We start from the raw sequence: 12,630 nt of genomic DNA, 5'->3' as shown, positions 1-12,630 counted from the left end.
AAAGTGAGTGGAAATGGCACAAGAAAAGTGGGAAGGCATGCTATTGTGCTAGAAGTATAGTTTGTATCTCAGTGCTGGAGGAATATCTTCAAGCAGGTGTGGCAATTTTTGAAGAAAGTGTAAGTAAACGTAAGCATTTAAATGGTCAAGCAATATGAACGCCCAAGCAGTTGACCGCACCATACACTTGACGTTAAATCGGGTGTTGAAAATTTCTTTCCACCATTTCATGAGGATTTACTTCTGCCAATGTATGCTCATTGTGTAAGTTGTTGATGCCATCTCGAGTGAAATTTGCCTTGTTTGTTAAAAGAAACATACTTGTAGAATTGTAGATTTGTATTCCATCAGTTGCAGAACTCCACTGAAAAGATAGTCTCCTGGGAGTAGATGTTGAACTGACTGTTTAGAATAAGAATAAAATTTGTTTTATTTAAGTGTCTTTCAAATCATCGAATTCAAAACTCTGATCTGCTTAGAAAAACATCTTGTACTGACGCCTGGACTACACTGAACTGCATCGATAATAATTTCATCAATAACAGTGTCGTGTCGGACAGATCATAGCTGATATGAATACTAGGTTGTGAACCTTTTTACCAAAGATTGTGAAAGTCATGCTAATTGTTTTGGAATCTGTAATCCTGCGATTAGGAAAGTGTGTTTCATATTCTACTGCAGCAGCTATAGTATTACCATTACACATATCCAAAATCAATACTATATCAGCATATTCCTTTGTTGTAAATAAGTACGACATTACTTCAATGGCAAATCAATCATCTTCAAACTAAAATTCACAGAAAACTGTGCTAACGACAGTACAGTTCACAGTACCCAATATATTTAATGTACCTTACAGAAATATTGTGCATTGTTGATCTACCACTGTTATTTTATTACCAACTTTGAAATAATAATTTTTCAGATAATTTATTGTATTTGTCATTATTAAAAATTATTATCTAAGAAAATTTTATTTTACAACTGTTCTGTAATCTTTTTTTGATTTTTTAACAGTAGATTTTGTTTTTACAAAACAAAACAATTTTTCACATCACAAAAAATAATTTCATTTTTGTTTACATTAAATAAATACTTTTCTGACAAATGTAGTAATGTACTGTTTTCTAAATAAAACTTGAATTTTTCTAACTTTTCTTTCATTTAATCAACTTATCTTATACCATTTTGTTCAGAATTAGATTCTCTACACGTTTTGTTTAAAATTTTTATCTGTTTATTCACCATCTAACAATGTTATTGTATGTCAAACATAAAACAAAAAACAGGGGTTTTTACCCCAATCTACTGATTTTTACGCCAGATTTCTAAAAAAAAAATACTGCAGATATGGTTGTGGGACCTATTTTATTTGATTTTTTAGGTCAAAAACTATAAGAATCACTAATTCTGCTCCTTAATTAATGTCCTAAAAATTTCAGTAAGAGATTTCAGTAAAAATTTCACTGGAGTGGCTGAAATCCGGGCAAAATCTTTCACTAGCCGTTAACTCACAAACAAAGCATTTTAGGACATGTTTATATGAACTTTTTCCATTATTTTCATGAGAAGAATAGGTTGTGAAAGTCCCGGGAGAAATTTGTGATATACTCTGTATATTTAGTATGTGTTGAATTTGAACTATGTTCATTTGATATACCTTTATGTATTTAATAATATCGAATCATATTAAGTTGTGATACTATTTTAGGTACTTGTAAAATATCAAAGTTGTTGTTAATGTGATGGACTTGTGTCTATGAGATGGTTGGCAAATGTTAACTCTATGTTCTGTGGAATGCTTTCAAGTATTCTTGTATCTTTTTTGAAATTGTCCTATTTGACCAGTGTAGAAAATTGGGCTTTTCAGTTTAAATATATCAGGTTGAGTTTGTTTGGTGATTTTTTTTCTTGTGTGATAATTTGTTTTGTTTGTTGTTTTTTGCTATACTGTATTCAATTTTTTTTTTAATTCATAAGCTGCCTTCAGCTAGTTTTTGTTTATGTACATAAATAATGATCAGGATGAGAACAGCAGCACACTTATTGAAGATGGTTTACAAGGATGACAGAAAATATTTTGAAAAAGGATATTTCAAAATATATTTTTAATTAAACATTAAAAGTGTTTAATTATAAAATTTGGTTTAGTTTAATGTTGCAAAAGTTTATACTTTTAAATAATTCTTACTGCCAATTAATATAAATAAATAATAAAGATTAATGAATTTAGTCCTTCAAATTATATGTTGAATAACATGACAAAATATGTTTAACATTTTAAAATTGATTGTACAATTTCAAATTAATGGAACTTTAACTTCCAAAGAATTTTTGAAGCTAATTATTTGCTCCTTTTTCAAATCCTCAGTTTATAAAATCCTCAGACTTTGTAAATCACATCATAGTAAAAAGATATAAAATGACATTAGCCATAACAAGCAATTTCTATAAATAGACATAAAAACCAAGATCCCAGTCCATCGAACAAGAAATTTAGAAACAATAAAATTTTACAAACACATTAACCTACATGACAGGGATAGAATATATTATTTGATTAATTATTTAACATGTTTCCTAACCTTTTTAAGATTTTTGGAGACACTGCTATCAAACAGATATTCCATTGAGGAAGGAGCCAATAATCAGAAGAAAACATTCCATCAATTTAAAAGTAATTCATTTAATGTTTAATAATTTGAAAACATAATCCCTTTCTTTGTTAGTTCCTCAGATTAAAATAAAATTCTTTAAAGACTTTTTATTACTTTATTAAACTGTTCATGTCTACCTTTTTTTATTCCTGTTTTATAAACTGATAGTTCTAAAATAAAAAGTAAAAATATAAACTCCATCATAAAAAGTAAGAATATAAAACCGACCAATAATTTCAAACATTATTAACTTAACTCATTTTTTTAAGAAGTAAGGAAATCATAACAAAGGTAACAAAACAGTTTTTCACGTAAATCAAGATGAAATAGATTTCCATATAAATTTTTGAGTTTTTATACAAAATAAAATTAAAAATATCAGTATTTTTTGTGAACATATTTGCTTATATGAAGTTGCACGTATGAAACAAAGCAATAGATGCTGAGGATGAACTTATCTGCTCATCTATAGCAGTTTTTTTTTTTTTTTTGCTTGTGGCACTTTTAGCACATCACTGTTAAATTAGCTAGAATATAATCGTTTATTTAGGTTTGAGTTTCTCAATGGAGTTTTATCGTGGTAAGTTTTTTATCTTGAGATAATTTATTTTTAAATAATATAAAATATATTCTCAATTTATATTTAATAATAATAATTTAAAATATATAAAAGCAAATATTTATTAATAATTCTAATATTATGAATCCTTTGCTGCAGTAAGTAAAAACAAAACCATGTTATAATGTGATTTTTAAGTAATGCTCTTTCACTTTTTGTTTATTAAAAAATTCATGACAGTAAATTATAAACTGTTTAGTTATTTCTATTTTAAGATGAAGAATACAAATTTTTTTCTGTTAGTTATAGAATTATAATTTTTTTTCATTTAAATATTGAACTTTGATAGGATTACTTACTATTAGATTTGCTACGTAAATATACAGTTACATCAAAAACCTGTCTTCCCTAAGCTTTTTTTAATGTAGTTTTTAAATAAGAAAAGCTATCAGCTATGTCTTACTTTACAGTTTTAAGATGATCAGATTACGTGGTTAATATGATATATATATCAGATAATATATAATTCTGTGTAATGTATATATTATATATATTACAACAATTACAATGTTTAATTTCACATGAAGTATATTAGAACATTCCAGTATATCAATGTCAATGGCTCTGCACCTTGTAAAGGAGGTAATCACGCAATAAAATGCCAGATCAACTAAAAATGATCTCTAATAAAACTTGACTTTTAACCAGGCTAATATTCGATTGATCATAGCAAATTTTCCAATTAAATAAAATACATTAGAAAAGAGTTTTTTTTTTTAAATACAGCTTACATAAACAGTGTTTGTGCAAAATCATGGAGTCTTGACAAGTTCTTTTCCTAATTTCAGTCTAATCAATCGCCAAGCGTTTTCCTTCAACACAGTTGTTTCATACAGCGGCAGGGTTGTAAGCTATAGATTATAATGACTCAAAAGTAAAGATTCCTTTCTTTGGCAGAGGAGACTGGTGCACTAACAAGTCAAATTTTGTAAAATTACTACTTTGTGTTTATGTATAAATAAGAAAGATAAAATTCAGTAGAAAACTAACAACAATCTCTCATTAAACCTTTCATTCATAAAAATTATTTAATTCATATCCAAACTGATTATAAAATATTAAGAATAACTGGTATTTACTGACAAAAATTAAAACAGATTTAACAATGACCCATCTCTATATATTAACTTAAAAATTAATATAATATTGAGATAAAACAATTATTGAGAACATTGAGATAAGACATTTCTTACCTCAATTTTACCATGAAAGTACTTTCGCAGGATCCTGCATCCTCAATCATGATTAAAATAATTCTCTTATTGCATAATAAAAATTAAAAATAAAATAATGAAAATTTTGTATTTATTTATTATATAGTGTCACTATCTGTTACGGATTTTATAAGGCTGTCTCCCTCAAACATTGTCTAATGGTTTATCAAATTTAAATTTTGTTTGTATTTATATATGTAATATTTTTCTAGTGTATTTAATTGTATTTCATCTTTATTAATTTCTAATATTTCTAAATTTGTGTTATATCAGTAGTAGAATGTTTATTGTTTACTAGATGATCTACCATATTAGATAAACCTAGTTTATTATTTTTGTAATTTCTATATTGTTCAAGAAATCTAGTTTTAAATGATCTATTTGTTTTTCTTGTACACTCATAAATACCATCACAATCATTACATCAGATTTTATAAATTCCACACAGAATGTTTATTTTATTATTTTTGTTGTTTAAAATATTTTATTATGTGGTTATTAGGCTTGTACACTGGTTTAAATATTTCTGTATTGTAAGTTTTAGTAATGTTTTCAATAATATTATTGTTGTATAATACACTAATTATAGTTTAATTATGATGTGTTTCTGGTATTAACACAAATTTAGAAATAGTAGAAGTTAATAAAGATGACAAAAATTAAATATATTAAAAAAGTATTCCATATATAAATACGAACAAAATTTCAATTTGATAAACCATCAGACAACATTTGAGGGAGATAGTCGTATAAAAACTGCAACAGATAGCACCACTCGTACAAATAATAAGCAATTCTCATTATTTTAGTGTTTTTATTTTTTAATTTTTATTATGCAATAATGTAATTATTTCAATCATGATTGAGGATGCAGGATCCTGCAAAAGAATTTTCATGGTAAAATGAGGTAAGATATGTCTTATCTCAATATTCTGTGCTAAGTGGTTTTTATTTTAATAGCATTTAAAAATAATTTAACAGTACAGATGAATAACATAAATCTTAAAAAGATTAATTTCAGTAAAATATTAAGCTTAATTTTAAATAAATATCAATGTTAACTAAATATTAAGTTTGTTAGAAAATTTCTAAAAATAAAATTTTACACATTCGCATTGGAAGTTGAATATGCTAGATTTTTTCATAGGAAAAAGTCAGCTAGTTAGGTGATATTGTCAAAATAAAATTATTTTAATTGTAATTAAGAGTAAAATTATTAGAAAAGAATCAGAGTAAAATATTATTGCAAAATTTTTTATAAAGTCCTAAACTTAAAGGAAATTAACTGATAAACATTTAAGTCTTTCTTTATGTTAACAATAATTAAATAAAATCTGTTAGGTCTTTAAATTTTAGTAGTAGAAATAAAATGGGAATTGCCAGTTATAATACATACGAGACTGGACTACATCTCATTATACAATCCTAAACAAACCAAACATTTTGGATTATACAAGCAAAGTTTCTGGTTTGGTAATTTATTAATCTATCAATAAAAATACTTTTAATGATACTTATTTTTATTGTTTTAAATTTGAGGAAAATTTTATTGTATAATAAAAATACACAAAATAATAACAAAGTAACTTACAAAATAATCTATTATAAAATAAATAAATTGATCTATTTATAAAATAAATTAGATGCAATTAATTATTACTGCTTTGTCAACCTATGTAACAGAGTGCTAACATCACTACCTTTCATTCATTTCATTTGGTAGCTTTACCTTTCATTCAGAAGGTTAAGTGTCCAAATCTTCCAAGTCAGGCATATCACTTTTCAAACACTAACAAAATTGTTCATGCCAATCACCAAAAGTGCTTATGGAACCGTGTTGTAACTGGCATTCTTAAGCATACTTTGTAAATTATCATCTAAAAGCATAAAAGGTAAATTATCATCAAAAAAAATTTTTAAAACACAAAGAGGTTTAGAAACAGTACTTTATTTCTTAATTTTAATTACATGTATACTTATTTTATATTTAGTTTCTAATTACACAATAATAAACTGAAAAAAAATAATGAAAAAAACTGTACGTAATAAATGATAACAGAATGCAATAAGGATCATGAAATAAATTAAATAATGTTTGAAAATTACATCTGTAATTATGATTTCTTTAACAGTAACGGCTTCCAATATAGATCTATATATATATATATATTACTATTAAATTAAATGTTAAATGTTTCTCCAAACATTTACTATGAAGTTGGAACTTTTGAAACTATTAATACAGATTTTACTTGAAACAGTACATAGAGAAACAAAACGTCTACAGTAATTCGTAAAAGATATTCATTTAAAAAACAAATCTAGATTTCATTTATACAAACAACATAATTTAGATTTAGATTTTAAATAAATTTAATGAAGACAGTTACTGTATTTAGTATAAATAAAAATTTACCCATATGACAGATTTAAAGTCATAAAGAATTAATTTTATATAAAATTGTCATTATAAACTTCTTATTCTCAAAATTGCACTCAGTAGAACTACATGAGTACTATGATGAGGATAACAAGTTTAATATGAATGATAACGTACAGCTACGTTTAATGAACAAGTATGATTTTAACAGTTTTAAATGGTGAAGATGAAACAACACTATGAAAGCGTAATATTTGATGATGAAACATTACTCTTCTAAAATGTATTTATTGTTTATTTAAATAAATAATATCCTGAAATATAATAACATCTCAGATATAATTATAAGTGTATATTGTAACCAATACAGTTACAGGAAAGTGTCAAAAGACAAAGGGATTTTCAAAGGTAGTTAAGATATTTCCAAAAATAAAAAACATTCATGTCACTCTTACTAAGGAGAGAGAGAATTAGGAATGGAGTGTTTCCCATTGATTTCTTCACTGAACTGAATATAGCGGCTGCTGCACATCAGAATGCTATCCCCACTGAAATCCAGATGATATTCAAACTTATAGTGATATTTACAGTATTTTTCACGGCATGAATCATAGTAGAGTAACAAGTAAACAAGATTTTGCATTAAATTGTCCCTTTAGCATTTCTTTTTACTGTGTGCTTTTTATGAAGTTACAGTCAAATGCATTTTTCCATTCTTTTAAATATTTAAGTAAGGTTACTTTCTGGTAGATGAAGTGATGTATGTGTGATTTTTTTTCCATAAAATTTTCTGTATCAGAATGGCAGCCGATACAGGAAAGTATGCAGAGTGTTACTCTTTAGTTAATGAATCACCACTCCGCAGGTGACATCATACATACTATTTTGTAAATATTAACTCTGTTGTGTATTTATTGTATGTATTTTAGTAAACATAATTTATAAAATACAAACAAACAAAAAACATGTGGGGATATAATGGAAGTTTTGTCTCATACTTCTAGAAAAGTGTTTGCAATGTTGATTATACGATAAAATTGTTTTGCCATTGGCTCTTCTTTTTCATTCAGTTTCAATAATTTTATTGATTTACTGAATTTAACTTTCATCATACAACTCAAGTTGTTAAGTTCAGCACAGAATGGGTTAGGTATCATAATCGGTACAGAATGAGTAAAGTCACAAAGCTATTAATGGTGTACAATACATGTTAAGAAACAATAACAGTTTTATTTATGTAAATAGGTGTACAGAGCAAGCAGTACCTTCTTTTAATTATAAACAATAATATTAAACATATTTTATTAATCAAAAACAGTTTAGAATTCTTGGCTTCTTATTATAGTATATTGGTTAAACTATCCTTCCCAAATAGTACATACATTATTTTTTAATAGTCTCAAATTTATACGAAAATATACAATGTCTATTTATTTATAAACTGAATTTGCCATACGTATGCATGTAATATACTATTACAGATTTCATTTGTTATTTATTTAAAACTTTAGAGTTTAAGGTTATTCTTGTGGTTAGCAACAACTTCTTCCCTCAAATATTTATATGTATTTAGTTTATAGTTTTGTATACGTTTCAAAAAAACTATAGCAGAAATAAATATAAACATAAAACTAAACAGAAATAAAATTATAACATAAAATAATATTTGCCCTGATTATTTGTTGTTTATTGTTTTTTTTTTTTTTTTTTTTATTAGCTTATCTATTTAAAAGGGAAATATTTTTATTTATATAAAAAAGAAACTTTTTCGCTTCCTGTACATAAAATTGTATAATTTCTTTTTATCTTAACTGGATATAAGTTAATTGAATTGGATGAAATCTTACACCAAATCGAATAAGATATTAAAACAGGAAGTTGTTAAGCAATAATAACAATTAGGTCTATGTAATTTTTTACATAATGGTGCAGTATTACATATACATTCATATTTTATCAATATAATAATTCCGCTTAATAAATTAGTGAATAAGATAATTATTTATATTGGAATTTTTGTCGCAGTTTCTATTTTTGCTTTTATTATATATTTTTTTAAAGTTTTGATGGTATTGCTAAAAAAAAAAAAAAAAAAAAAAAAACATTGCGTAAGCATCAATGTTATTTCTGTATAGAAAATTATTTGTGAATTAGATTTTTCCATATGTAGACGTAAATACAAAGTATTTAAAATATTTTATAGTGTTTTTAAAACCACTTATTTCATACGTTGTACATGCTATTAGAAATTGTAAATTTGTAGATAATATTTGAACCTATCTAATCCTGTAGCCAACAATACCAGAGCTTGATACCATGTTTTGATTGCAGAATAAATACAATCAATCCTTTAGTTGGACAGAGGATGAAACTCAGTCTTCAAATAAAGAAGTAAGTTTGTCCCTAGTTTGACATTTGCATGGACATTAATTTTTTCATTGTTGATAAAAAAGAAAATATGTATATGTAAATATATTTTGCATGATGCTGTACTATTCAGCTCTCAAATACTATAGCATAAAAAATTAGCTATAAATTTGTTGCAAGCTAGCTAAAGATAAAATTATCCAGTGTTGTGACTGGAACAATTAAATATCTAAAAAAATCTGCTTAATTATGAACTGAATGTGCATGATAAAAGTAATTTTTAAATCAATAACAGAGTGAATAAATATTTTCTCAATAAAAATTTATATTAATAATGTGCATGTTATTAGAGCTTAATATACTTTCACTGTATTTAAAAGTAATACATAAAAAGTTCTTTATAACATTAATAATTTAATTTTTTTTAAATACTATCAGAATGTGTGTCGCCTAATTTAACCTGGTATTAAATAAGTTACATTAGTAAGTTTTTTATTATTTTAACATTAACTGGGTTTTGGCAAAGTCTTTGTACAATTTTAAAACGGTGAGCTGGGATTTTTATATTTAGATATAAATAATGAGAAAAAATTCAGCATGTTTATAGTTGTAAATATAACTAATTAAATGTAATTTAGGCAATACAAATATATAATTAAAAAAGTCAGGAATATTTTGTGATAAAATTATTTAAATAGAATTTGATGCATAAGGATGTATCAAACATGTGAGCAAATGAGAAAAGCAGAATAATATCTCTGTACAAAAATCATTACAGTAAACTCAAAACAAAAAAAAATTATTTACTCCAGTAAATTAGTTCCTTATTTCCAGTAAAAGGGAAAAATGTAGGCTGGTGAGAACTGAACCAGTATTGGGTAAGTGTTCACCAAAACAGTGACTTTTTTTTTTAGTTGTTTATTTTCAACCATTTTCTGATTAAGTTCCTTACTTCAGCTTACTTAGCTCAATTAAGTTTATTCTTCACTCATAGATTAACATTGAGAAAATGTATTTCAACTTTACAGGTTGAGTGCTATGAGAGACATATTTATCTCTCGGGGAACAAATCCAAGACTGATTTTTCAAAAAAACATTTTTGGGTAATTTTTGCTGAATGTTTTTTTTTAAATATTTGAATTTATTTTAAAGTAACAATTAATCAGAAATATGTAAAGTATTATTATTGTGTTTTTGTACTATTTATAATCAAAAAAAGTTGAGTTGGCAAATACATGAAAATACGGTGTAGCACTCAACCTGTTAAAAATATATTTTGGTTACTTTCTAAATACGGTACATAAGTTCAGAGTATGTTTCTGGAGTTATTAGCTCCGTATCAGTGGTTTAGCAGATTGTAGTGTTATTTATCGACCCAATCTTGAAGATATTAGTATAAATCTAGCATTTGGTTGAATAGTGCGAGATGTATATATTGTCTTTAAGAACTAGATGGGCTTTTAAGTGCACTGATAAACCACACTCAAATAAAATAAAATTTACAAAGATATTGAATTTATTGTTCAGTATTATGTAATCTGAGGGTACATTTTAAAATAATTAAAAATCTGATGTGGACACCGCACAATTTCCTTGTACGCCTATTAAATTACATAAACACATTTTTTTTGCTGCACTTCATTTAAACTTATTTCATTTGAAAGTGAGATATAATCTTCCAATTCTTTAATAAAGTGGACAGTTATACGATTGCTGAAATATTAGTTTTTATTAAAATCAAATATTTATACAATTAATAAATCAGCAATCTTACATGAAATATTACGGTAGGGTAAAATTTCCTTTATTACTTGTATTACTAGATCAGTATTATGCGTATCTTTATAAGTTGTTGATTAACAAAAGTTTTAGATGTCTGGTGTGTTGTATAAATAAAATTTATAATAATTAAACTATTCTGTTTGGTGAACTCCTGTGTACTAGTTACAAGTATTAATTTCGACCTAGTGGTGTAAAATATTCAGTTTTTTTATTGGATTATTTGGTGAACATTAAAAAATGAAAAAGAAACAATGATACAGAAAAAAGAAAGATAACATGAAGAAATATATCCCAAAAAAAAACAACAAGAAGATGAATGAATATGAAGAGGAAGAAAATGTTAAGAACAAGAGAAGAATAAAAAGATTAAGAGAAGGTAATACATATAGAGGAAGAAAATGTTAAAACCAAACAAAGAATAAAATATTAAGAGAGATAATAAATATAAAGAGGAAGAAACGATAAGACCAAGGAAAGAATAAAAACATTAAGAGAAGATGATGAATATGAAGAGAAAAAAATTTGAAAACTGTAGAACATGTACACAAATTAAGATCAGAAGAATTATATCAAACCAAAGAGCGATTAAATGATTCGCAACAAAAAACAAATAAACAAAATGATGATCAACTTCAATTTGGGAGAATATTGTCCGATAATATCAGAGGAGTAATGAATTAAAAGATAAGAATTTTTTGCAATTTATTAAAGATCGGATTTGTATGCCTCAGTGTATATGTTGTACTTGTTAGGATCTATTTTTCAGTCACTCTGTAGCTAACTTTAATGTAGATAAAATTAAACTAGAAAATCCAAAAATAATGTTATTCTAAATTATATTTTCATAATAATCATGTTTCACCAACTCTGTTACATACACATATATGTAATGATGCCTGTTAAATTACATATACACATTTTTAAAAGTACATAAAATTTTATTTCACTAATAACTTCAGATTTTTTCATATTTTTTGTGTTGTTATTGAATAATTAATTAATAATTGTAATTTTTTTACCATCACAGGTTAATAATTATTAATAAATCAATTATTTAATTAAAAAAAAAATGTTAAAAAAAAGTTAAAAAAATAAAAAAGGAGATGAAGTCTGATTCGAACCGATGTTACCTTCCCCTTATAGATCCAAATATTTCATAATTAAAATTTCATTTGGCTATAATTTTGGAACCAATGAAAATAAGTACCACTTATGATATATTGTTGAAAAGTTCTCAATGAGAGCTTATTACTGCAATTAAGAAAACACTTTTGATCCAGTTGATTGCAATCAAAATGGGAGGAGCACAACTAAATGTTACAACAGTCCTAAGTACAAAATTTCAAGATCCTATGGCTAATCTTTTTTGAATTATGCAAGATACATACATAAATACAGACGTGACACTGATACTAGTGGATAGACGTCACAAAATGGATTCAGGGATGGTCAAAATGGATATTTCCGTTGAAATCTGAAAACCGAAGTTTTTCACGATCACAATACTTCCTTTACTTCGCACAAGGAAGTAAAAATTATTAAGTTACACTTTAAAACTGTATGGAAGTTATAAATTAAATTATATTATCAGTTATTATATATGACGTG

The 12,630-nt window shown here is 25.6% G+C and overlaps 1 protein-coding gene across 5 annotated transcripts in view; it reads left to right on the top strand.

Annotated features, from left to right (window-relative positions):
• Positions 1 to 12,630, top strand: part of Hk (potassium voltage-gated channel subfamily A regulatory beta subunit hyperkinetic) — a 683,771-nt gene that overhangs the window by 606,914 nt on the left and 64,227 nt on the right. For 4 of the 5 annotated variants that reach the window (XM_075355871.1, XM_075355868.1, XM_075355869.1 and 1 more), the window contains one exon: positions 9,205 to 9,264. The exons of the other annotated variant lie outside the window; for it this stretch is intronic. In XM_075355871.1, the coding sequence (XP_075211986.1) occupies positions 9,205 to 9,264 (60 nt within the window). The remainder of the gene's footprint in view (positions 1 to 9,204; positions 9,265 to 12,630) is intronic. 5 annotated transcript variants of the gene reach the window in all.

This window comes from Lycorma delicatula, chromosome 2 (assembly GCF_047948215.1).
Source record: "Lycorma delicatula isolate Av1 chromosome 2, ASM4794821v1, whole genome shotgun sequence".
Taxonomy (NCBI): domain Eukaryota; kingdom Metazoa; phylum Arthropoda; class Insecta; order Hemiptera; family Fulgoridae; genus Lycorma; species Lycorma delicatula.
This window is presented reverse-complemented; position numbering and strand designations above follow the sequence as displayed.